The following is a 26,767-nucleotide window of genomic DNA, read 5'->3' on the forward strand; positions in this document are numbered from 1 at the left end:
ATACTTCAATTTTAAAAGCCAGTCTGCTGCCTTCCAAGCCCCTGGTAAAAGCCATGGGAGGGGACAGATGGGCAACTGCAGCCCGGCTACAGTCTTGAGGGCCGCACGGCAAGGTCAAAGCACATGGTTGTGGCCAAACTAAATGCCAGGAAGTCCTCCACAGCTTGGCTTTAACCACGGCCACGAGAGGACTGGGACACAGCCTGGGAAACGGGGTGCACTGGTTGCACTGCATGCCCCTGAAGTCTTGGGGTCAAAGGTAATACTTAGAGGAACCTTGTACCCTGCTGGGGTGCAAGATGACTCAGGCCACAGAATACCTACTCAGGGCCAGCATACACACAATACAGGGCCTGTGCTGCATAAAAGCTGCTACGTGAGATGGCTTTCAGAATGGCAGAGGCAGCCAATGAGATGCCAGGAGCGTCATATTAACAGGACTGCTGTTAATATGCCGGGGGACAGTGTATTCCAAGGATAAGCTCTTGCAAGCTGAACACGGACTTGGGGATGGGCATGCAACATGGCCTCATCACTTCCCCCAGGAGATCCCAGGGAAAGGTCTCAGAGTCTGCATGCAAGTGCAGGGGCCACAGGGAGAGCACACACACAGGAGAAGCATGGGGATGTCACCTACCCATCACTGTAAGACCCATCATGGCGGGAGGCGCTGAGAATGTCCATCTCAATGAGGTTGTCCTGCAATGTCCCTAGGAATGGCTGCTTGCCTAGGTTTCTATGCACACATGGAGACATGAATGAAGCAATGAGTCATGCATCAATGAAGGGCGAGAGTAGAGAAACACACAAAGTGGCTGACGGGTGCAGCTGTGCGTGAGACCAACAGGATGCAGTTTCCAGGCGATGGGTCTGTGTGCAAGCCACAAGCGCCCGGGGTCTGCCTGGCCCGGGGCGTCTGGAGGGAGTATTCTCCATACAAACCTGTATGTCTGCCAGTTGTGTGCATCAAATCACAGAGCTGACTGGTGAAGACTGACTGCGGCTCAGGTGCTGAGCTAGGCATGTTATAGCCATGTACCTCAAGTCTTCAAAAGAGGCAGTGCAAGGAAGGCAGTGTCATCCCCATTCTACAGACGAGGAAATGGAGATGTGGAGAGGTTCCAGGGCCAGCCAAGGCTACCAGCTAGCAAGGCTCAAAGCAGGAATTTGAGCGCAAGTTTATCTGTTCCGAAGCCCGTGCTTTCTCTTCTACGTCACCCTGCCTACATCTGCTTTAACAACAGCCAGCGATGCATACTTTGCTTGTCCAAAGGAAAAAGACAGACAAGCATTTTGGGCCATTTGCTTCTAAAGCTGTGGTTTTCAAACTTGCGTAAGCACCAGAATCCTCTGGAGGGCTGTGCTTTGCTGAGACCCAGCCCCAGAAATTCGGGGTCAGTAGGTGTTGGGGGCCTGGGGTCCTGCATTTCTCACAAGTCCCCAAGCTGTGATGATACTGGAGCGTCAGGGTCCATTGGCAGTGCAGGGACCTGGGTGATGACAGATTGGCGAGGCTGGCACCCCACAGAGACAGAGGCGGAGGCTCTTTTGTCCCTCCACAGGCACTGAGGGCAGTGCAGCGTTTCGGGACCCAGGACGCAGGTAGACACACTAGCTATTTTAGTCTCAACCGTGCCTGCTAAGTGGCGTCACTCACACATGAGTGCATGGGATCCTGTTTTCTGATATTTCAGGATTGCCGCCACCTCCCTTGAATCATTTCGAAGAAGCCGGTGGTGGAGGCAGCCTGCTGTGTGTGCCCAAGCGAAGGACTGACTGCAGAAAGCTACCTTTCACGCCCAGCCCTGCCAGGGACCATCCTTCTGACTTTGACCAGGTCGTAAGAACCGGAAAACCTAAATTCAAGTCCCTTTTCTGCCGCTTTTGTGCTGTGTGACTTTGTGTAAACACTTCTTTAACCTCTTCTAATCTTATACTACTTTTTTCATCTGTAAAATGGGGCTAATAATACTAAGCTCACAGGTTGCTATAGGACCAACTGAGGAATGTTGGAAGCTTTTCAAGGGCTAAACAAAGATTACAGAAGTACTAATGCTAACTATAATAGCGACTATCTACCCTACATCCACCATATGCTTTTCACTGTCTAGAACTCTGCAACTATTATCCAGTGTAAATCTTCCTCTTCACAACAACCTACAAAGTCTCTGCCATCATCTCTGTTTTGCGGGCTGGCACGGCAAGGCTCGGAGAAGTAACACTCCTAAGGTCCTACTGTACAGTAAACAAGCGGCAGAGCTTGACGGCAGCCTGAGTTTGTCTGACGCCAGGGCTCAGGCCCTCCCTGCCTGTAATCCTGGGTCGCTGCCGAGCCTGTGGCTTTGCCCCTGGCCGGCCTCACAGACCAACGCGAGGGGTTGTAAATACTACCTCAGAGCACCATTTCGTGGGCACTCCTGGGTACAGGCAACACTGTTTTGCAGCCGGGCCTCTGAGTACCGCCGTGGTGGTGGGGACCTTCCCTTTGAGAGGATCCTGAAGCAGTCTGGGTCCAGCAGCCTGCGTGGCAGGCGGTTCTGATAGCGTTCACTACCCCGGGGCATCCCACAGAGCCTGGGAGTTCCTGCAGGGGAGTCCCTCAGAGTAGCCCCATTTCTGCCCCCAGACAGATGGCCTCCCGATGGGAGGTCTTGTGACACAGTGGGAGGTACACAGGCCCCGGGGTCAGCAGGGTCTGGTTCCATCATGCCCCGGGACCTCAAGCAGGTGAGTCTGTCTCTCTGATCGTTCATAAGCCAGAAGACTCACTCTCGTTAGAAATCCAGATGATACTTCTCCTGAAGTATCACCTGGCTCGTGTCACTGCCCTGCTCTCATCCCTCCAATGGCATCACAGGAATAAAACCATAGTCCTTACTGGAGCCCACAAGATCTTGTAAGATCCGACCCACTGCTACCTCTCCAACCTCTTTTTCTGTGCTACACTGGCCTCCTCGCTGTTTCTCCAACAGGCTAAGCCTTTGCTGCTACTTGCCTGAATCACGTGCCCCCAAATATCTGCACAGATCAGTGCCTCCCTTCTCACCCTAACTATAAAAGCTCCCATCCTACTCTTTCTAGTCACCCACTGGCCCCCTGCACTGCTTTAGATTTCCACATAGCACTAGACATGCACACACACACGTATGTACATATGTATATGTATGTGTGCAAGCGTACGTGTGTGTGTGTGTGTGTATAATATGCTTATTGTGCTTTTTGCTAATGCCATTTAGTTTCATGAGGGTAGAAATCTCAGGTCGTATTCTCTGCCCGTGTGCCCAGAGTCTAGAAGAGTCCCTGACACATGGAAGCAGGCACTCATATAACATTTGCCGAATACTGCAGACGATGAGGTATACAAAGGTAAGCGTGCTGGCATATCACTAGCATGCAGTTGGTGTTTAATTGAGGGTAGCACAGGTGATGTTTTATTATTATTTCATCTATTCCCTGCATTTCACGAGGAAATTTTCAGCCTTCTTATAGTCTATACAGCCCAGCCTGAGCAGGCCCTAACTGCCCCTGTCCGGGGGCCCCAGGGATGAGTTCTTGCTGTCGCCCTAGGGCCTGAGGGTGGCTGCGTGGCACGCTCGCCAGAACGTGTAGGAGTCTGGCCTGCATCGCTAGGTAAGGACTGTGCTCTCAGAGAGTCAAATCTGTACTTAGGATGCATCAGAAACAAATAAATAAATACATTCAGGGAAAAAAGACAAAGGATAAAGATGAAAATGTTAACAGTGGGGATTTTCCACTGTCCGGATCAAGAGTGATTTTTATTTTTAATTTTGTAATTCAAAAGGAAACAGTTATTTAAAAAGAGAGAGCAGACAAGTATCTCCTAAAAGTACAGATCTATTCAAACAAGGGGAGAGGCAATGCAAGAGAACAAAGGGTTTCTAGAGTGATAGAGTGCATACGATTTCCTGAAAGAGCGTCCACACCCATGCTAACTTGGATGTTAATCATTTAGATCACTTGGGAGTTTGGGGTGACATGAGCACTTGCTGAAATGCTGCCTATTCAGATGCTATTATTGCCTTGAAATAGTAAGCCTCATTCTGTACTTTCAGAACTGAGTTCTGGGTCAAATTATTAGGTCTCATTTGACTGCTGAGAAAACCAAGACCCAGAGAGACATGTGTCCTGCTCCCATCCACACGGCAAGTCAGTGGCAGAGCTGGAACGAAAACCCGGGTGTCCAGACTCCCAGTTCAAGGCTCCCTACTAAATTTCCTGTCTATCTCTGCCCCCAGCACTCTGGGTTTCTGGTTCTTCTGAAACACAGAAGTGATGAGGATTTCCTGATGGGGAACCTGCACTGCTGAGCCCTCCTTGGGTCACAGTCCTGCAGGGTCTCCAGCCACTGCTGCTGGGAGCTCAGGTATGGCCACTGGATTCATCTGACCTCACGTTGGTGGGTGTTGTTAACTCACTTTACAGATATGGAAACTGAGGCCCAGATCAGTTAAGTGACAGCCTAAGATCACACGGCAGTGGAAAGCTAGAGATGGGACTCAAACTCAGATCTCTCCCGCCTCACAGCCCCAAGCTGCCTGTAAGGAAACAGTTGCCGCTGGCTTGGAGAAGGAACTGCAGTGTAGTGCCAGACTGCTCTTAAAGCTCTTCTTAGAGAGGGGAGGGGACTGGCTCCCCTCTAAGCCTGAGGGGGGGCCCTGGGCCAGTCCCTGAGCTGCAGGGTTCCACCTCTCTGACCCAGGGCCGGTTGAGCTTGCCTCCCAAGCACAAAATGCATGGCTTTGGGGAAGGAAGTGGCTGGGAAGCTGCAGTGGCCAGTAGTTCTTCCGGGACTGCCCTGTTCAGCAGCCCAGCTTCTCACCATGAGCCCACTGTCCTGGACCATGTTTCCACCCCCTAAGCCCTGGGACAGCCACCCGGTAGAGCAGGACAGGCAGGGATCACACCCCACACTCTGCAGACCCCCACCCGTGCCAAGGTGTGCGGGGTGTTAAGAGACTTGGCCAAGACCACACTTAGAGTTAGTTACGGAGCTGGCATGTGAACAAATGAACAAAGAAACAAAAATGAACCAGGTCTTCCCTGCCAATCTCATGACGTCAGTCTCGATTTGCAAGATGTTGGCAGCTACTCACCCCTACTTCTACCACCCCCAGCCCCCATGCCCATGGGGAAAAGTGCAACCTCCTGTTCATGGAACTCAAGGTCCTCCACCAGGGACCCCCATTTACTGTCATCTCCACTGGGAAGCCCCTGCAGCTCCCACTTCACCAAACTCTTGACTCTCGCTCCAAAAGGCCAAGCTCCCTCCTGGCCTTTGCACAACTGCCCCTCATCTCAGAATTCCTCTCTCCCTGCAGATTCTACTAATGCATGCCCCAAGAGGCTACGTTTAATAATCAGGAAGGCAGTGCTGGACAGCAGTTAGGGGCAGAAGCTCCAGAGTCAGCCGGCCTGGGCACGGCTCCTGGCCCTGCCATTTGCTGACTGTGCCTCCTTAGGCAAGTGACTTAAGCTTTCTGTTCTTCAGATTCTTCACCTCTAAAGCGAGGAGGATAATAAGACTACCTTTCTGTGCAGAAGAGTTAAGATAGCAGTCCTGACTGCTATCCTTCGAAAGGCCTGCTTATAAGGTTGGCCCTTGGCTGGTGTCTGGGAGCTCAGGGTTCCCACCATCAACTGATAAGAGGGGCTGGCTCACTGAGTTTTATTTGTACAAACAATATGGTTTATGCTGAACACCTGCTTTCCTTCTGGGAGTCTGGATTTGGGGTACTTGCCAGGCAGGTGATGTCCGTGTGACCAGCCCCCAGTAAAAACCCTGGGCCCTGAGTCTCTAATGAGCTTCCTTGGTTGGGAGCTCATCAGAGCACCCAGTAAGGGCTCTCTGAGTGTTTGTTATGATTGTTATTTGAGGCTTCCAAGCCGAGGGAGCCATACCCTCTCCTCTCCTCTCACAGCATCATCCAGACAGCCCTGTCCCCATTCATTCATCTATGGGTCTGCCTCCCTCCCTAGACCTCCAGCTTCTTATGTGGCAGTGGCTGTATCTTATGCATGTCTGTGACGGAATCACCAATGACAGGGACGACTGTCCTTCCCAGTTCCCTGCGATGCTTAGGGGCTGGCCTGGCGCACCAGCAGACACCGTGTGCCATTCTGGGAAGCGCATCAGGGCTGGAGACCACGGGATAGTCTCCCATCCCTGAGGGTGGGCAGAGCTGTTCCCCAAATTGAGTATGACCACAAAGTGGCCCCCAGGCTCCCAAACCAGGCCTGAGATCACATGAGTTAGAGCTGAGGTCTGGCAGCCTTCTGCTCCAGCTTCCCCTTCATCCGACAGGAGCCCGATGGTTTATTAATCAGGCAGTCCCTGTGGAATCAATTACGCGTCTGCTGCAGAGTGTGAAAGAAGTGCATCAGGTTTTAGGGGACCCTGAACACATGGCTCCCACCAGAATGGACTACAGATGCACCTGCAGGGCTTAAAGCAATATCACACCCCAGCTCTGGGGAGCACAGGTAGACTCGATCTCCTCCTTGGGGGACTCAGTCACCCTGGGGGGAGTGTCAGAGGCACAGCGGGGGCAGAGAAAGGAGTGGGTTAACCAGGCCCTCTCTCTCCTTCGTCCTTCTGCTAGCCTTCCTTTTCCTGCCAGCATGCAACTGAATTCCCCCCTGGTCATTCTACCAGCTGTTATGGTATTTGCTCAGCTATTTATTTTAGACTCTCAACAGAAACTCAGTGTGACAATTAGGGAAGGGTCTGTGGCTGTTTCTCTGGCATCAGGAGGCCCCCTGTTCTGGTGGCGCTTGGCAAAGCTGTTTAGGACAACGGTCTCAAACAGGCCCTGCTCTCTGGGGCTTCTAGGGCTCTGCTCAGGCTGCGCCTCTCCAGGCCCTCCTTTCCTTCCTGCCTCTCCCTGGGGAAACCTGCTTTTCGACACAGTCACACAGCACCAGGTCCGTTGGGAAGTCTTCTCTGTGCCCCACTCAAGTCTCAGGTGAGTATATGTATCCATTCATTTGTTCCATCATTCATTCACTCATTCATTTCACCTGTGTGTTAGTATCTGTCAAGCCCCCAGCAGGTGGCAAGGCTGTGTTGTGTGCTGGGGATCCCGAGGCAATTAGAACACATCTCCTGTGCTTATCTCTATCCTACCGCAAGAGTCTATTCTCTTAAATGTCTCAGGCACACAATAGGCACTGCGTGAATATTTACTGGACAACAAGTACTACATGATAAGTAGTTGAGCGTGTACGGTGTGCTAAGACATGTGCAGGCGTTATTTTATGTAATCGCTCCAACAACCTTAGGAGGCAGTTTGGTAGATTCAAGGTGGATGAAAATTCTTGGCACCTCTCCCTTTGAGAAGTGGGGTCTACTGTCCCTCCCTTGAAGCTGGCTGGCCTGTGACTGCTTTGACCAACAGAATATGGCAAAAGTGACACCATGACAGTTCCAGGCCAAGCCGTTTAGGAGGATCAATGGCTTCTTGTCTCAGGGCAGTGGAGCCTTGAGCTGCTGAGGACAAAGTACAGTTCCCTGCAGGGAAGGCCATGTGGAGAGACCCTGAGACCACATCAGAAGGAGAGGGGCCCTACCGAGCCCAGCTTTCCAGCTGTCTCCCCCAAGGTGTCAGGCACGTGAGTGAAGCCATCTTGGATCCTACAGACCAGACCAGCCAAGAGCCAAATACCACTGATTGACCCCAGTCTATCCCACGTGGAGCAGAAGACCAGCCCAGCTGAGCTCTTCCTGAACTGCTGATTCACACTATGAAGTACAATCAACTGGTGTTTTTTAAACCACTAAGTTTTGGGTAGTTTGTTATGTGGCAATAGATCATCAGAACAGGAATTTGCTAATATTTTCTCCCTTTTAGAGACGACGACTTATAAGATCTAGGTCCACAGCTAGTGAGCACTGGGGTGGGGGTGGCGGGTCTGAGCATAGGGTGTGTCTGACCCTGAAATCTGTGCTTTGAACAACTCGCTACAGTGAGTGGACCATCACTGATGCCCTCAGAACATCAGGGCCAAACTCACTTCTTCCAAGCAGACAAGAGATAGAACCTGTGATGTCCTCTCAATTCTTCTAGTGAGTAGCAGCTTAATAGATATTTTTGAATGACTTTTTTCTTCACAGGGTTGGTATGGGGAGCAGATAAATACGGCAAAAATGGAAACGGCTTTTATAGCATGTATTTTAATGCCGGGCACTGTGCTGTGTTTCTCATACATTTTGTTTACTCCCAACCCAACAGGCATGAATTCTTAACCCAATTTACAGATGGTGACATCAAGGTTTAGAGACGTTAAGGAGGCTGCCCAGCTAGTAAGCACTACAGCCAAGGCAGGAATCCACAACCATCTGATCTAAAGCCCACATCCTTCCCACCTCACCAAGCTGATCACAATTACTTTTGATTCTATCTGCCAGACTTGACACTGATCCCTCTTAAACTATACCTTGTTAGTTTTGTGCTGTCAACCAGTTGGTATGAAGATCTAGAATTCTGATTGTTTTATCCACTGTATCAGGCACCTCTCCCAGTTTCAGGCTTTTTTTTTTTTTTTTTTTTTTTTTTTTTGCGGTACGCGGGCCTCTCACTGTTGTGGCCTCTTCCACTGTGGAGCACAGGCTCTGGACGTACAGGCTCAGCGGCCATGGCTCACAGGCCCAGCCGCTCTGCGGCATGTGGGATCTTCCCGGACCTGCATGGGCAGGTGGACTCTCAACCACTGCGCCACCAGGGAAGCCCAGTTTTAGGCTATCTTTAGATGCACAGAACTCTGAGGTCACAGCAGAAACCTTCCTCAAACATTTCATCTGGGTCTTCAAGGACTTTGCTAGACCAAGAAGTGAGGAGGAAGGTGACTCTGGCAGAGAGTTGTGCAAAGAGTATGTGCAAAGGCACAGGGGCATGAAAGGCCTAGGGATTTGATGGAATACTGATAAATACACATATATGTACACTCACATAGACACACATATACTGAATATTAAATTTACATAATCATGTTATATATGTGAATGGATTTAGAAAAGCAAGAAAATGTTATATAAACATGAGTATACACCAACATGTTAACAATGATTACCATTTGGTGGTAGATATGGGTGACTTTCTTTTCTTGCTTATTTCCATTTCCTAACTGCTCTACAGAACATTAGCTGAATGATAAAGTATAAGAAAAAAGAAAACAAAGTTCCATGTGGCTTGAGCAATGGATGTGGGAGAAGAGAGGGTCAGATAGGCATGTGGGCACTGGCTAACGAGGCAAGAGACTTAAGCTGGGACCACATTCACGTCTCAAACTAACCATCAGGAGAATGTCCCTGCTGCTGGTCCTTTACCTTCCTTTCCCTTGAAAAACCTGGAGAACCACCTACTTTTTTTTTTTTTTCCCAAGCCCCAGAATACCCTTTCTAGCAGCAGGGGAAGAAGAAAACAGGACATAGAAAAAGCACAATGGCCGACAACAAGGAAAGGCAGTCGCAGCTCCTTGGCTCAGAATCTCGGGAGACTGGGAGGCCGCAGAAGGGTCGCTCCGCCCCGGGACGAGAACCACCTACTTTGATCCTATGTGAGAAAAATGAACATCTAAGCAGAGGGAGTAGCTGCCACGCTCCATGCAGGGAATCAGAACCATCGATTCCTTGCTGGCTTCTTTCAACCAACCATGTGCTGTCATTCAATAAGCACTTTGGAAATAATGGAGATCTAATTAAGCTACTCTGGGTAGGAAGACATACAATTATCTGACTGTGTCCGTGAAGAGAGCAAAGGAGGCGCGCAGGGAAATGTCACACATGATCTTGAAGACTGTCAACAGAGACATATTAATTAAGAGACCGGGGGCAGGTTGGGCCACATCTGTGAGAAATTTGCTTTTGGAAAAATGATTCTACAGGAGTAAAATGGCACAAAAGGATGTTGATTTTCTCTCACTGGACCCACTAGCTCAGTGTGGGAATATCACCGTCATGTGCCAGGCAGAGTCAGATGGGTACGCCTTCCACGTATAGATGAATTTCACTTCCTCAAATGTGGTATGACTTTTGTCCTCTTCCCAGATAAGGAACAGGAGTTTGAGAAAATCTTTGAGAACTACTTTCTCTTTGAGAAAGAGCTGGGACACTTCATCCTCAGTTTAGAGAAAGTAGGAAAAGGCTATGTCCCCCAAAGCCAAGAGCACTTATCTCAGAGTGGTAGGATTATGGGTACATCTACCTTTTGTCTTCATATCTTTCTGTGTTTTCTCCAGTGGGTTTGTATGGTTTTTATAACCTTAAAAAAATCCCTTCTGTTTGGGAAAAATAGTGGCTTAGCAAAGGGAAGGAAGAAGGCTATGAACAGAGGCTGACTGAAATCCCTGAGCCGAAAGAAGCATTCGAGGAGGCTGGAAGAAGGGAGAGGCAGAGGGGTCCAGGCCAGGAGGATACGGTTGGTGGTGTAGGGAGACGGCACTGCACCCGGAAGCTGGGCCACCGGGGTTCAAATCTCAGCCGTGCACGGAATGCCTACCCTTTTTGAGTCTCAGCTTCCAAGTCTCTTAAGTGGGATCACAATAGTAATACCTATTCCCTAAAGTTGTGAGGATTCTATCATATCCCACATATGAAAGCCCTTGTAACTAAAACTCAAAGGTGTCAATGTTAGGGACTATTAGGGCTTTGGGTATAGAGGGGCTAGGCCAGAAGGAGAGGAGGAGAGGAGGTGAGGGGCGATGGCAGCCACCGAGCACCCACCGCAGGCCAGGCAAGTCCACGCCAGGCGGAGGGTGACCAAGTCGCGCTAGGGAAAAGCAGAGGTGTGGGCCCAAATCAAACGCTGGGAGCCTGCTCTCTGCCACATGACAGCCCTGCTCACGCACATCAGCTCTCATCTACTGTTACAACAGCCTTCTCCAGTGAGCAGCATCCCCGTGGGGTATTAAGGTGAGGCACAAAGGGGGTCAGCAAATTGAGCAAGGTCATACCTTCAGTAAGCAGCAGGTTCGCCCTGAACTTCAGGGCTGCTTGATTCCCAAGCCCCAGCTCTCTCTCCCCTACACCATCCCACCGCCCTTCCTCGTATCCCTACGCTGCGGCCCAGACCCCAGCCGCCCGGGCCGGGCCAGGCACACAGCGGGGCCCCTCCAGAGCCCGAGGGTCTCAGCCTGGCCGTCCCGCACCCCGCGGCCGCCCCGCGCCCCGCACCTGGTCTCCAGCGGGATGTTGCTGTTGAGCAGCCAGTTGTCCTGGGCGTGGGCCGGCTCCTGCGCGCTCCCGGACGCGGGCTCTCCGGAGAGCGAGTGATCCGTGGGGGCCGGGCTTGGGTTGCTCCTCGGAGTGAAGTTGCCCCGGTTCAGGGAGCTAACGGAGGCTGCGTGGTGCTGGTTAGGGGTGTGGGCGTGCGAGAGCGGCAGCGGCGGTGTCCGGAGCCGAGGGTGGTTCTGCAGGCCGCCCGGGGGATCTAGGGCACAAACACGCGCAGTCAGCGGGGCGGGGACGGCCCCACGGGGACCGCGCGGCAGTAGCCGGGCCAGCCGCAGGTACTGGCAAACCGGACACGGTCAGGCGGTCAATACACAGGTACCCGACAGGCACTTATTGAGCACTTGCTCTTCTAGCTGCTGAGATACATCAAGGAGAAAAGCAGACAAAACTCCTGTCCCCACTGAGCTGACATTTTCGTACGAGAGATAATAAGATTAAAAAAAAAAAAAAAAAGACGAGCCTCCCATGTCATCAGCTTCCTGCTGTTTCTTTGGTACTTTTTAGGGCATGGCTAGAATCAGTAACTTCAACATCACCTGGAAATTGTTTCGAAATGAAAATTCTTGGGCCCTGCCCCAGAGTCACTGAGCCATGAATCTTGGGTGGGGTCCATTAATCTGATTCCACAAACGCTCCAGGTGATTCAGACGTGTGCTAAAATGTGAGCATCACCAATTACACACAATGGTACACAGCAAGTGAAAAATACAAGATAAGTTAATACACAGTTTACCGAGATGGTGATAAATCTGAGAACACGTAAAGCCAGGAAGGGCGCTGTGGCCTGTGTACTTGGAGGCAGTGGTGAAACTTTAGGTCACACAGACAGTGATGGCCTCAGGTGACTTTTGACTAAAGGGAATGAGTCTGGGGGGGATTAAAAACCACCACTAACATCTCTTGAGCCCTTACTATGTGCCAGGCACTATTCCGAGCCCTCTACCTGTGTTAATTCAGCTCATCCTCACGACCCACTACAAAGCAGGTACTGTCTGTATCTCCATTTTACAGGTGAGAGAATTAAGATACAAATTTTATTTATATCTATTAAATATATTTATATGCACGACACCTTCTTTATCCATTCCTCTGCTGATGGACATTTAGGCTGCTTCCATGTCTTGGCTATTGTAAGTACTGCTGCAATGAACACTGGGGTGAATGTATCTTCTCTAATTATGGTTTTCTATGGATATATGCCCAGGAGTGGAATTGCTGGATCATATGGTAGTTGTATACTTAGTTTTTAAAGGAACCTCCATACTGTTCTCCATAATGGTTGTACCAACTTACATTTGAGATTGACACACACAAACTACTATATATAAAATAGATAACTAATAAGGACCTACTGTATAGCACAGGGAACTCTACTCAGTACTCTGTAATGACCTATATGGGAAAAGAATCTAAAACAGAGTGGATATATGTATATGTATAACTGATTCACTTTGCTGTATACCTGAAACTAACACAACATTGTAAATCAACTATACTCCAATAAAAATTTGAAAAAAAAGAAAAAGAAAAAAAGGCCTAAGACTAAGATAACCATGCACATGTCACGTTACCTCTTTGAGCCTCAGTTTTATCCTCTGTAAAATGGGGGAAAGAGTTTATTAAGGGAACCACAGAGCTACAGTGATATCAAATGAGGCAATCAATGGGAAGGAAACATTTCTCAAGTTCACAGTCTACAAAGTATTCCACGTCACTTGCTCCTCTCGAGAACCCTGTATTTCACAGAGAGGACTGAGAGTCAGTGAATATGGGATCCAAACCAAGACAGGTATGATATTCCAAAGGCTGTGCTCTTCCTTGGCTCAGCAGACAGCCTTCTGGAAACCATCAAGCACAATCAAGTGTGAGGCACTATCAGTGTTACGGCTACTTTTAGTGGAAGATGCGTCGCTCTCTGCTTTTCATGTAACCCAGTCTTTTATGCCAACGAGTTATAAAGCAAATGTGGTGGGAGTGGGGCTGGGTAGCAATAGAAGGGAAAAAGAAACAGAAACCCATGTGAGCAAATCACTTCCTTCCTACGAACCATTTTCAGGATAAAGGCCACATGGGATCTACCAAGCCCTTTAGAATTTGATCCATGCCTGGCTTTCCAGCCTCATCTCTCATCAGCTCCCTCCCTGTACACTCCACACCTTTCTCTCAGAGGCCAAGAGATCTGCTGGGCCACAGAGTGGCTAACATTGCCACTCCAATGAAGATGGTCTCCAGGAAGGCCACAGAATATGAATGGTACCCTCTGAAGATGTACCATGCTGTGGTCCTGGACCAGAAGATCTGCCAACAGAGATGCCCCTTGATGGGAAGGGAGAGAACCTGGGAGCCAGTAGAACAGGCAGAGAACAGACAGCCTTGGACCAGGGAGAAAGCGAGAATATGCAGGGTCATTTGTTTGGTCCACCTGTCCTCAGGCAGCATTTTAATGGAGACATGTGGAGCCTGGAAAAGAAGCCAGCAGCAGAAGCGGCCTCCTGGGTTGATTGAGGGTCCCTCCCTACCCCTGGCCTTTCAGTCCAGGGCACTACTGTCCAGTGGTTATCAGGAGGCCGGCAGAGAAGGGTGACCTAGTCCTTGCCCCTGGCCCATCGCTAGGAGTCAACCTTCCCATGGCATTTTACCTAATTGATATTAATAGTTGCTGCCATGTATTTGAGCACATACTAAGTGTGCTTTCACAGCCTGAACCTTTCTAATGCTCACAGCAGCTCCTAGAGGGCGGCATGATTATCATTCCCATTTTACAGACGAGGAAGCTGAGGCTTACAAAACTAGTGAGTGGTCCTTACTAACCCACAGCCTGAATTCTGTCTACCAAACCATGGTGCCTTTGCATGAAACACAGATACCTGCTTGACCGTCTCAGTCCATGGCCAAAGGCAAGAAAAAGACCCTCAGTGAAGAGAGCAAGCATCTGAGGTCTGGGTCAGGACAGGCTGACCTGCAAGCCTACAGACACTAGCTTTGTGACTAAGCAGGATGCCCGCCTCTGGCTTGATAGCACTGCCAAGAGTCCTGAAATGATGGGATTTTAAGTATAAGCGTCTAAAAGGAAATTCTCCTATGGGGATAAGGAATGTCCTGGTCCAAATCCATTCTATTTTTTGAAGCTCAGCTCAATTGCCACCCCTTCCAGAAAGCCTTCCTTGATCTACCCTCCTCCAAAGTTCTCTTTTCCTCCACTGAATGCTAACAGAGCAGGTAACCTAGACGGCTCACCTTTTCTGTCTCCCCCAGAGCATGCATACTTATGTCCCCACCTTGCCTCCTCTAGTAGGTATAAAAATCCCCGTTCCCTCTGTGCTGTTGATCACAGGTCCTAGAATGAAGCAGACGCTCAATGTAGGTTTCTTGAGCAAGTGGCTCTTGTGAGTGGTCTGGGCAATCTGTCCAGAAGGGTAAGGCTGGTGGGGAGGATTTCTGTATGCCCAAAATGACAGCAGGCCACCTGGGCTCTCTAGGCCAGGGGTCCATACAGCCCTTTACTTACTTGCCTGGAACCAGAGTCCCAGATGCTTCAGCTGGGCTCTCTCTTTCCCTTCCATTCTGAGAACAGTAGGAAAGGGGATTCTGATGTCTCCCAGGTTTCCCAGGGAAAGGCTCTGTGTTTGGGGGCTCAGCAATGGGAGTGCACTGACAACCCCAAAAAAGACATGGCCTTCCCAAGGAGCAAATGTTTTCTCTGGTCTGAACGGAGACTCCTTTCTGCTCCTATGGCCAGGAGGGGAGACAGAGAGGAGAGGCCTTCTTTTCTCCCCTTATCCTCCCCAATTTATACTCTCATCTTTAGAGGGAGTTCAGAACCAATTCACTCATTCAGCATGTACTGAATCCCCTTTCTGTGCCAGGACCTGTAAGCTGGGTGTTGGGAATACAATGGTGAATGAGACAGTGATGGCCTAAGAGAGAGAAGAACTCTCTTGTGGTCCCTACTCACTGGCTGCGTGGCCTCCAATAATTCACATCACCTTCCTGGTCCTTGGTCTGTGCACCTGTGAAGGGTGCACACATGCCTGCGTCACCACTTTCTGGAGGATATCCTTTGCTCAAGTGCCAAATACAGAGTGAGCCCCTACAGTGCCCTGAGGGGAAGGGCCCCAGCGCCATTCACCCCAAATCACTGGTAAATATGTATGGAATGTGGGGGGCAGAGAAGGGAGAACAAATCAGGTAGGTGGACCTCTTGTCTGCACAAGCAATGGCTTCTCTTCTGCTACCTGGGAGTAAGCACTGGTACATTTGCAAGACTGTGGTGTAATTCTAATTTATACCCTCTTTTCGCAGATACAGCCACTAAGTATCTCTCTGAATCAAGCCCAGGTATGAGTCATTTTTACTGTTACATTGCACACCTCTGTCAGTAAAGGCCACTTGCTTATCTGAGTTTTGCAAGCCCGGTTTTCCAGGAAGGTTTTTTGCTTCCTACCAGTTCTCACGTATATTTACAGTTGCTGGTTCCCTCCAACACCTCAGACGTTTTTCATTTTATATGCACAAAAATCCTGAATACCAAATGCCTCTGGGCTGCATCTCCCTGAACTGGGATCATAGTGAGGCTTCTTCAGTGGGCTGGGCAGAGCAGTAGGTGATAGAAGGAGACTAGGCTTTGATGTCAGACAGCCCTGAGTTTAAGGTTTGGCTTTGCCACTTATAAGCTGTGTGACCTTCATCAAGATACTTAACTTCTCTGGAGCTTCAGTTTTCTTATCATTAAATGGAGATAACGCCCATCTTACAGAGCCATTATGAGAAGTAAGTGAGATCATATATATATATATATATATATATATATACACACACATAAGGTTCTTAGCATAGTGCCTGAAACACAGTAATGCAAAAAAAAAAAAAAAAAGTAACTATTAATTCCACGGTTATGGTAAAGCCATGCTGAATGGATAAGGCATAAAGTGCTGAACTGTCACCGTGACGATTACTCTACAGCATTTCCAATAGGGGCGCCAAAGCAAAAAACCTGGAGAGAGAAAGAGTAGGAACACGCCGGGCAGAAACGTGGTCCTCTTCTTTTACAGGTGAATCCCACTCTGGACAACCCCATTGGCTTTCAGGAGCCCTGGTCTCGGGAAGGTGCTTGTAGCTCGACGTGCAGATCAGAAGCAGTGAGAATGGCTGCAGCCTGCCACGCAGCACTAAACCGGACACACGGGGTCTCCATGTCCTCAAAGAGTAGGGCCCCTTTCTGCGTTAGGTAAGCAACTCAGAGCAAACCAGGGTGCTGCTCTGTCCTGGGTTCAGGGTGTACGCTAAGGAGAGGGCCCCTGAGGTTGTTCAATCAATCAGCAATAGAACAGCCCTGTGTTGTGTGCAGGGACTTGGGGAGTTTTAAGGATGAGCCCCGGCCTTGACAAATAGCTGGTGTTTGGGGGACAGATGGAAAAGGAGTACCAGAGCGGAGCTCAGGAGCCTCCCAGACCTAAGTTCAACCTTGGCTCTGTCTCTGACAAGCTACATGATTTGAGGCGAGTCACTCAAGTTCTCTGAGCTTCTAATTCCTCACCTATAAAATAAGTATACAGTAGTAATGTAATAAAAGGAAGGGCTATCATCAAATGAATAAACAGATCTAGAGATGAAAGAAATATGGTCTCTGACTTTGAGCTGCTCACAATTTAGTAAAAATAAGACACACCAATAGATACTACACAAGATAGTAATTATGATGAGATGATAATAGTTAACATTTATTGAGTACTCTCTATATGACTGGTTCCGAATGGTTTATTTATTTAATCCTTATAACACCCCTATAAAGAAGGTACTAGTTATTATTACTCCCCAATTTATAGATGAGGAAACTAATGTACAGAAAGGCTAGGAACTTTGCCCAAGATTCCTAAACCACTGAGAGATGGAGCCAGAACCTGAACTCAAGCATCTGGCCCCCGAGCCCACACTCTTAACCACCCTCCTTTACGTACACGGAGGGAGTGGACGCGGGGAAAGTGCCCACACTGATGCCCATCACACGGCGAGCGGTCCACAAGCGCTGGCTCCCAGAATCCTCGTTGGCCTTACACTGCAGCCCCGCTGGAGCTCAACGGAGCACAGTGAGGGCTGCCAGCTTGACTGTCAGGCTCGGGGCAGGGTTCATGGCAAGCGACATGTGCCCTGTGTCTAAAGGCTATTCTAGGCATTGGATGAGGCACGTGTGGGGGTCCAGAGTCGACAGAGAGAGAGAAGAAGAGAGTGAACGTGAGGCCGGCTTGGGCATTTCTCTAACTACTGTGGGATGGCTGTGAGGGGCAGTGGCAGGAGGCCAGGTGGAGACACTGGGAGCAGGTCTGGGTGGTGGTCGCCTGGAGATGCCAAACAAAAGAACTTGGCCTTTATCGGGAGGGTGGGAGGGCGCTCCGATGGGCTCTGAGGCGGGAGGGCCATGATCACACCAGTGTTTGAGGCAGATTCCTGGCGGCCATGTGGAGGATGAACCAGGTGGGGGCAGGCTGCAGGCAGGACCCAGACTGCCTGTGGGACGCTTGACTGCTAGCGAGACTCCAGTGGAGCGCGTCGTTACCCTTTTATAAGAGCACATTCATGAGAAAAAGACATAAACTTCCAGAGCTTTGGCTCGGGCAAAGAATCTGAACGTGTCAACAGCTCTGCGATCTAGGCCGGCACTGGCTCTGAGAAAGGGTGCCAGGCTGGGCGTCCACCTCCAACCCCGTGAAACGGCCGCCAGGCGCCGAAAGGTCTCCTGGCCGCAGAGTTAACGACGACCTAGCGTGCGCTGCAGTCATTAATCGGGCCCTAAAGATTGTCAGATATGAAGGATGATGGTATTTAATTATCATAAAACACAAATACTCCAGCTGCCTGAGAATGCCAAGAGAAAGAGTGATTTGGCTTCCACGAAAATGCCATCGGCTACCACTAACTCGGGATGGGGCAGTAGCGGTGCTGAGAGCTCAGCTAATGAAGCTTGGCCTCCTCGACCAATCTAGAGAAGCCAGAGGGCTCTCTGTCACCACAGTCGGCAGCCGGGATCTGACGGCTTGACTTCCAGCCTCCGCTCTGCCTCCTCCAAGCTATATATAATCTCGGACAATTTACTGAACCTGAGTTTTGGTTTCTTGTCAAATGTCTATGAAAGCACCTCACACACTGGAGGGTCCTGTGTAAGAGAGAGAGCTATCAGCGTTATTCTTATTGCCTCAGAAGGAATAAGAACAGTGGCGTCCGAATGGGAACCACTGGTCTGAGCACGAGGCCAGGGGCTGCATTTGTGTGTTTTCTCTGCCCATCCGTTCTCTCCCTGAACACATGCTTTCTGTTCACTTTCACTGCTGTGCTGTTGGTTCTGTGTCATGGCCCGTGTGCAGGGCCTCTAAACAGGGAGGGCCCACAGGGGCTGGGGCAGCAGGCTGGAGCTTCCTGAGGCTACTCTCCCAGTGCTCTTGATGGGGAGTAAAAAAGGACACCCTGAGGTCACAGTGTGGCTTTTCTGCTCCCTCGTTCACTTAGGGCAGCACTTTGAGTGAATTCAGACTGTTAAAGTGCTTGTATGTGAGAAACAGCAATGAAGGGACAATGCCTTAAACTAATGCAAAAGCCCCACTGTACAGTGCAGTGGTTTTCCAAATAGGGCCGTCTGGAAATGCGGAAGGGGCTGTTTTTTGGTTGTTCCAATGACTGGAGAGCACACCTGGTGTTTGGCAGGCAGGAGGGGGCCAGGGAAGACAGCTGCATGCCATGCACAGGAACCGGTCATCTTAAAGGTGATCCTAAAGGGTATGCCATCCAGTCAGTGGTTAGCCTAGTCCTAATTAGTCTAGGATGGGTAAATAGCTAATAATACACAATTTTATTCCCTGTTTGCTTCCACCCCCATCCCCAGTTTCACTCGCTCTCTGTCACAGGAGGTGACTGGTAAGGGCTGCCATCACCTGTGCTCCCTTGGCCCCTGGCTTCCAGAGAGGTTTGGCTAATTGTTAGCACAGCAGGACACTGGAAGGAGGAAGGGGGAAGAGGTTGAGGTCACCCCCGGCCCCATCCTCTGAAGCCCTGCTTCAGGGCAGTGTCTCAGGCAGTAGCCTCATCCCACAAGGCTATAATGGGTTACAGTTAGAGTGGTGTGGGGAAACTTCTAGGAAGAGCGAGACCTTGAACTGGGTACCGAGGGAGAGACAGGGTGAAGGTATACGAAGGGAAGGGAGCAGGGAGCTGGCACCAGCAAAGGCCCACAGGCTGAGGGATGCAGGCCCCTAAGGGACACCTGGGCACTCGGAGTGGAGAGCTGTGGGGGGAGCAGAGGGAGAGGCTGGAGCCCCCCTGCAAGCACCTGGAGCCAGAGGGGCAGCTTTAAGGGTGTTCAGAGGGCTCACCCCAACTTCCAGCCTTTTAAAGCCAAATGTTAGAGTAGTCACAGGAGTGAACCAGAACGCCCAGGCTTCATTACAACGCACTCAGGATTCCTCATCCAGCAACGAATGCTCTCCTAGGGTGGGGTGTGGGTGAGGGACACCCTGCTGTCTTCACCAGACAGTTGAGGAAAGAGCAGAGTCAGGAGTCTCTGCCAGAGAGAGGTATAGTCAGCACTGCTATTTCCAGAGTCATGGTAATTTACAATCTAAGCCAAGGGCATCAAAAGCTGTCTGTTCTAAGCAGGAGAGTGAACAACTTGGCAGGGCCACCATCTGAACCCGGAAGAACTCTCTCCCAGTATACTTCATTCTTGCGCTTGCCCCTAACACCTGCTAATTGCTGTGTGACCTGAGGCAAGGCACTTAAGCGATCTGAGCTCCGGTTTCCCCAACTGACAAACAGGAGGAGGAAGGGGTGGGAGTCCCTCTAATTCTAAAAGCAAGGCTGAGTCATTCTTGGCAGATGAACCCGGGAAATCCGTTAATGAACATCTGCTTGCTAAAGACGTGCACAGCAAGTCGGCGGACTGGATCGTGCTGTGCGACTGGGCACCGAAGAGGGCAGAGAGGTGGCCTGGAAGGAAGAGAAACGTGGTCCTTCTTTCCTCCCTCCCTCTCCTCCTGCTTCCCTGCTTTCCTTCCTTTCACAAAGGTCACTCTCCATAAGCCCTGTGCTGGATACTGGAGACCCAGAGATGGATTAGTCGAAGCCCCTGCCTGTAAAATCTGAACAGACGGATCAGAAAAGGTCGGCTACAACCACAGGGGATCTTTCCTGGGTACATGGCTTTCCCCCAGCTTAAAGCTTAGGGCAGAACTTGTCCTGGGAAAGCTTTCTGCTTGTCAATTAAGTTTTCTTTCCTTCCACTGTTACCTTCCTGCCCTTTTCAAAAATGGTCTGACCCATAAACTGTTAGGTTAAGTCCCAAATCAATAAGGAGCCTTACCTATCAATAGGAGTGAGAGTGTGTGTGTGAGTGTGTGTGTGTGTGTGTGTGTGAGTGTGTGTGTGTGTGAGTGTGTGTGTGTGAGAGAGAGTGTAGGAGGTGGAATGCAGTTCAACAGGAGGCTGCAGTGTGCTGGAGCAGATCTAATGCAGTGGGCTGCATTCATAGAGGGAAAGCACGAAGGAGGGAGGTGAGGGTCAGGCCGTGCTGATCAGCTGGAATGGGGCCAGAGAAGGGACACCTGGATTGGGGGTCATGCCAGTGCTGTAGACACTGATCCCCCCCCACAGCCTCTGGAGCTAGTCAGTGTTTTCCCTGGCTTCCTTGGATGGTGAGGGGTTTAGAAACTGTGTTCCTATGGGGATAAACAGAGGACCAATGTTGTTAGCCTGGGGAGGAGACAGGTTAGGGAAAGGGATTAAAGAAAGAGTGTGTGGCTAGGAGTCCAGCTGAAATACACCACATGCCTATGATAAGCTTTCCCAGTCTCGTCACTTAGGCCACACAATTCATAGCTCGGAAATTAAACACCCGATTATGGGGTGCAGTAGAGAGTCCTAGACTGAAGAACTGTTCCCCGCTGTGTCATTAATGCACGCTGTGGCTTTGGAAAACTCCCTTCCCCTTCCTGGGCCTCAATCTGTCTGAAAAAGGAGGTTCCTTCATTTGATAGATGATCTCCTGAGGTTCCTTCCAGCCTTTGACAGTCTGATTCCTCGTGGCTTCCCTTGTTCCTCTCGGGGAATTTTCTGGAAAGGAGATGGGCAAAGCACTACTGCTGCCTTCAAACAGCCAAAGGATGGAGGAAGCGGCACATCTACTCCATGGGCTTTAGGAGGAAGAATCGGGGCCAAGCCCAGGAGGTTACCTGGAGGGACTCGCAGCGCAACTCCAGGAAACCCTTCTTCCTGCCAATGAAGTGGTTTGAAATAACTAGCCTCAACCTCCTCGCTGAACTTCAAGCCTCTGCCACTCAAATGAAATTCGTATGGGGCGTTCTCCAGCTGGCTCCCTCTCCCGTGCTCCTGATCTCAGTATAACCACCACTGCCACACCACCCACTCCCTCCATCAAAGCAGGCGGCTGGGGATCACCATCGCCTTCTCCCTCTTTTTCAGGTTCAACAGCTTAGCCATGATTGCCATACTCTGGCTTTGCCCTCCACATCTCTGGGATTCTCACCTCTCCCACTGTCATGACCTCAGCTCATCAGTGGACACCCAGACCAGGGCCACAGATGACACTGGGGTCTCAGTCCACTGGTTCACCCCTGCTCCAGGTCACTCCCCTGCCATAAAGCCTTCTATGGCTCCCCACTGCCCACAGGACAAGACCCTCACCACCTGACCTGAGCCCACCCACCACTCCAGGGCTGCACCCACAGCTCTCTACTCCCCTCTTTAAGAAGGTGCCAAGGTTAATAGGCTAATTATAAACCACTCATGAAACGGCTCACTGCCTGTCTCACATTCACGGCTTTGCACGTGCCTTTTCCTTCTGCACGGAAGGTGTTTTTTCCTCCTTTACTGGTTAACTCAGACTACAAGTTACCTTCTCTAGGAAGCCTTTTATGACCACCTCCTCAACCCCCGCCCCCGCCAGTTTGCGTTCAAAGCCGCTTTTCTGGGCACTTCTAACCCCTATGGCTCACTTGGAGTTACGATCACTTGTTTGCATAACTGTCTCTTCTATCAGACGGTACGCTCCAAGCGTGGAGGTCTTATCTTCATACATCACAGGCTGTGAAGCTAGAAGCATGACTCGTCTCTCTGGGGTACCTGGCGGGCTCTTTCACCCGGGTGCTGCCACTGGTTCCCAAGGGGCAGGGCGTGGTTTGGGCGCTCTGGGCACCCTGATCTTTCTCTTTACACTTGACCTGATGTTCTCCAAACTGCACAGGTTACACAGCTGATCACTGAGGCTGGCATCAACTCTATATTTTTTTATCAATGGTTGAAGAGGCCACGAAAAGGAAATCAAGACCATGAATCTCAAGGCTCCCACAGGGAAGAATCTATTTTGTTGAAATCGACATCAGCACTGAAGGTCAAGGTAGTTTACTGGGTGGTTTTCCTTACTATACTCCCCAAGCCCGCCCCTCCCCCATTACATGGGCCCTGCAGGAGGCTAAGTACCAGCACATGGAGAGGCGAATTTTCATCCACGTGTTCACATCCCTCCCTCCATTTTATATCCATCAATAGTTCTGAAGAAACTGCCTTCTCCTGGAAGAGACACTGACGTGACTAGATGAAGCGACAGGCTGCTAGAACCCACGGAGCATTACCGCGTGTGGTTAAGTGCCACGGCTGAGGCTCAAGCTGTGGGTTCAAACCCACTTACACACTGGGCCGCACTACAAATCTTTTCTGGGACCCCAGTTTCACGCCACTGTGGCCAGGAGGGTGAGTGCTGAGTTGGAGGGAACTGAGTTTGAAACCAGGTTCCACCACTTACTAGCTTTATGGCTGGCTCTGGGTGAGTTTTTAACCTCTGAAAGCCTTGACTTCTCCATCTGTAAAATGGGGATAACGGCGCCATTTGCTTCTTAGTCTTGTTTCAGAGGTTTAGTGGGACGGTGCATGTTGGGTCCTGAGCACAGGACTGTCAAACAGAAGGGCTCAGTTGAGGTTAAGTATGAATTTCCTCTCACAGCTCCTGAGAATCCCATCGAGTTACATTCCGCTTGGGCTGTGGAATCCCCAAGGGCAGAGATCTGATCCTTTTCACCCAGGGCTTGGTCTTCACCGTATCTTTAGCTGTTTTCCCTCTAGAGGCTATTAAGGTACCAGTAAGTGTTTGTTGAATGAAACGAAAGAAGCCCTTGTCCATGCAGGGTCTTTGGGTCTGGGCACGAGGAGGCTATCCGTGGGGAGGAGAATGAATATTTATTGACACATGACTATAAGCTGGGCCCTCAGAAAGGTTTCCTCACTTCATTTTCAGAACAACACTAAAGGCGGCTCTTAATTTCCCCATTTTACAGACGAGGAAACTGAGCCTCATTGGCCTGCTCTGCCTTTGCCTATGACTTTTGCAAATGGGGTATCTCAGGCCTCAACATTCGGGGCAACCTTATGAGATATGACACCTTGATTTACAGAAACCTGCCCAAGGCCGTATCACTAGGAAATGATACAAAGCCAGGATCCCAGCACAGATCACTCTGCTCGCTCTACTCCTGCAGGGGATCAAGCCTCCTAGAGGCAAAGGAAGAAGAAAAAATAAATTCAGAAGTACGTAAGCTCTATGTATTGAGCAATTTATTAAATGCAAAACCTCTCGTATGTTTTTGCTTTGATTGAGCAACAGTCATGTCAACAGTTCCATGGACGAGGTGTTTGGGGACCACAAAAGCTTTACTGTTTGATGACACACCCGAATAACAACCTTGAGAGGCAGGTGTTATTATCCTTTTACACACGGGGAAACCGAGGCCCTGCAAGGCTAAGAGGCTTGCCCGGGCGCAGAGCTCGTAAGCAGTGGCCTCCCAGCCTCTCGAAACTGCATGGAAACACACACCGTCTACCTCGGCAGAAGGGCACCCACCCAACCCCAGCAAGTCACAAGGCAGCATGAGACCCCCCGCCCGAGTGATCCTGACCTTTTCCCTCAGGCTGTCAAAGGTCCCACTTCCGGCATCCAACTAATTATACTATCAGAGAGACGCTTTCTATCATTTATGACATGACCACGTGTGGCTTTTCCTTTTGATACAAGCTCAGGAGATCTTAGGCAGGTATTCCACCCATCAATGTCCATGAACCAAGTCATACTAGGAACAGATAAAAGGCATTTGTCCTCCTGAAGTCCTCGGCAAAGTGTCCAGCTCAATCCCCAGGCCGCGCAAATGTAATCATAGCACTAATAATGGCCTCAAAGGCTTACTGAGCTGCCAGCTACTCTGCTAAGCATCTCTAATGCACTTCTTTACCCGTTTCCTCTCCCCAAGAGTCCTCTGAGGCCGGTGTACGAGGAACACAACACAGAGTGGTAGGAGTGTGGGCTCTAGAGCCAGGCAGCCTGGGTTTGAATCCTGGCTCCAACACTTCCTAGCTGTGTGGCCCTCTTTCCTGACTTCAAATATGGAGATACTACTCGTGGGGTGGTTGGGAGGAGTCACGTAAAGCTCAAAGAGCATTCGTGGCACACAGTAAGGACTCACCAAATGCTAGCTATCGTTATGTCTATTTTACAGATGAGGAAACTGAGGCTCAGAGAGACAATTGGCTCATGCTCCACAGCTGCCCAGTGCCAAGACTGGAATTCAGATCTAACTTCAACTCCCACGCTCTTAATGGCTACGGCTCACTTTCTGCCCTTCACCCTACAGTTCACCAGCATGGCAGGTGCTCCCAGACGGTATGATGATTACTGTTATTCATAGTTGAGAATGCCTCGTTAAGTGCTATGCTCCTGGTCACCGCCCTCCCAAGGTGACCGACCTCCAGCTCGTGCCCCTTCTCTTCCATGGCGTCATGAGCAGCTTACAGAGCAAATCCCCGCAGCCAGGGCACGGACGGCACCAACTTCATTTTAATGCAAAAAGTGTACAGTCTGTGGGCACCACCTGGGCTCATTCCCCAAGTCAATTCTTTTCTCTTGGCCGTGGAAGATTTTATTTTTCCAATTTCAGAATCAACTTACGTTAAAAAAGAGAGAGAAATCCAATCAGCCTGGCTCAGGTTTGTGAAACAAATGATGCAGCTGGCATAGAACCTTAATCAAACAGTTATATTCATAACCACAGTTATCGCTGCTCTACCTAATTTCTACAGCCCAGGGCCTCCTACAGAAAATGTCTCTTGGCGATATAGGATGAAATGCAGAGGCTCGCTGACGCTGCTGAAGGGGTGTAGAACTGCAGGCCTGGCACATTAATGAATCTGAAGCAAATCTGGATTTGGAGGCACGTCCTCCAGGAATTCCACCCACACCTCAATGTCATACTACATTTTCTTTCTTTCCTTTTTTTTAAAATAAGGAAATGGAAGAAGTAAACTTTTGCCTGGCTGCTTCCTTTGTTTTCTGGAAGAAATAAAGTAGAAAGGCCAAGCTTATTGTCCTGAAGAGGACAAGTGCTTCAGAGTCTGGTTGACATGGGCTTGAATTCTGGCCCTGCCATTCATCAGCTGTGTGACCTAGACAAGTTACTTAACCTCTCTGAGAGCATCAACAAAATGCAGATAATTATTCCTACTCACAGACTGAAAATTAAATGAGAGAACAGTGAGTTTCCTCCTAGACTGTGAGCTTTGTATTCCCAATGCTTAGCACAAGTACTACTTTATTGCAGGTCTAATATAAATGTTTACTGATTGTGCCTACAATCCTACCGTCCATTGTTTACTGAGTGATTACCATGTGCCAGGGATGATGCTAACTTCTTTACAGGCATGATCTTATTTTATCCTAAAAACAACCCTGGAAAGCATGTATTATGATCCCCCTTCCAGCTTTGAGACAACTGAGGCGTTGAGAAGTTAGGAGACTTGTCCCGAATAACACAACTAGTAAGAGGGGAGCAAACAGGAATCCCACCATCACAGAGGCAGGGCCAAACTCACACCCAGGCCCGCTGACTCTACTTCTCTGTCCTGCCCCCTCCTTTCACAGCACCCATCAAACATCACACACAGCACATTCTTAAGGATACTTGTTTCCCCTTTCTTCCTCCTTTTGTCCTCTCATGTTTTAGATTTCCTTGGGGCAACTCAGAAATCAGGGTAATATTTCAGGATATTTCGAGGGGCTTAGTCATCATTTTCAGCCAACATCTGTTGAACATTTGCAGCAGGGCTTGCTCTCGGTTAGTTCCTGGGCAGACACTTCTCTCCTTGCTGGGGCTTCCCAGATTCCTGGACTACCCAGAAGAAAGAAAAGTGAGGGATCCAACTCTCCTGAATGACTCTGGGGAAGAGAAGGTGCCCACCCAGGTACCTGGTGAGTCTGATTCAGCCTACTTATGCCCCTGCCCGTTGGCAGGGGCAGGCCTGGGCCCTAGTTGCAGCCCTTCCCTGATCTCGCTGGAATCTGGTGCAGTCACCCCACCTCTCTGGGTCTCAGTTTTTCCCTGTGTGGACGGAGAGTATTAGACCCAATTCATTTGCTCAGCAAATATTTCTGTCAGTTGTTTCCAAACTCTTCACTCCTAGAATCCTACTAATAATCCC

The 26,767-nt window shown here is 49.9% G+C and overlaps 1 protein-coding gene across 1 annotated transcript in view; it reads right to left on the minus strand.

The window, feature by feature from the left end:
- Positions 1-26,767, minus strand: part of TENM4 (teneurin transmembrane protein 4) — a 385,973-nt gene that overhangs the window by 225,001 nt on the left and 134,205 nt on the right. The window contains exons 3-4 of the mRNA XM_060160128.1: positions 11,189-11,444; positions 638-736 (exon numbers count right to left, since the gene is read on the minus strand). Of these exons, the coding sequence (XP_060016111.1) occupies positions 638-736; positions 11,189-11,444 (355 nt within the window). The remainder of the gene's footprint in view (positions 1-637; positions 737-11,188; positions 11,445-26,767) is intronic.

Source organism: Lagenorhynchus albirostris, chromosome 9, assembly GCF_949774975.1.
Source record: "Lagenorhynchus albirostris chromosome 9, mLagAlb1.1, whole genome shotgun sequence".
In the NCBI taxonomy this organism is placed as follows: domain Eukaryota; kingdom Metazoa; phylum Chordata; class Mammalia; order Artiodactyla; family Delphinidae; genus Lagenorhynchus; species Lagenorhynchus albirostris.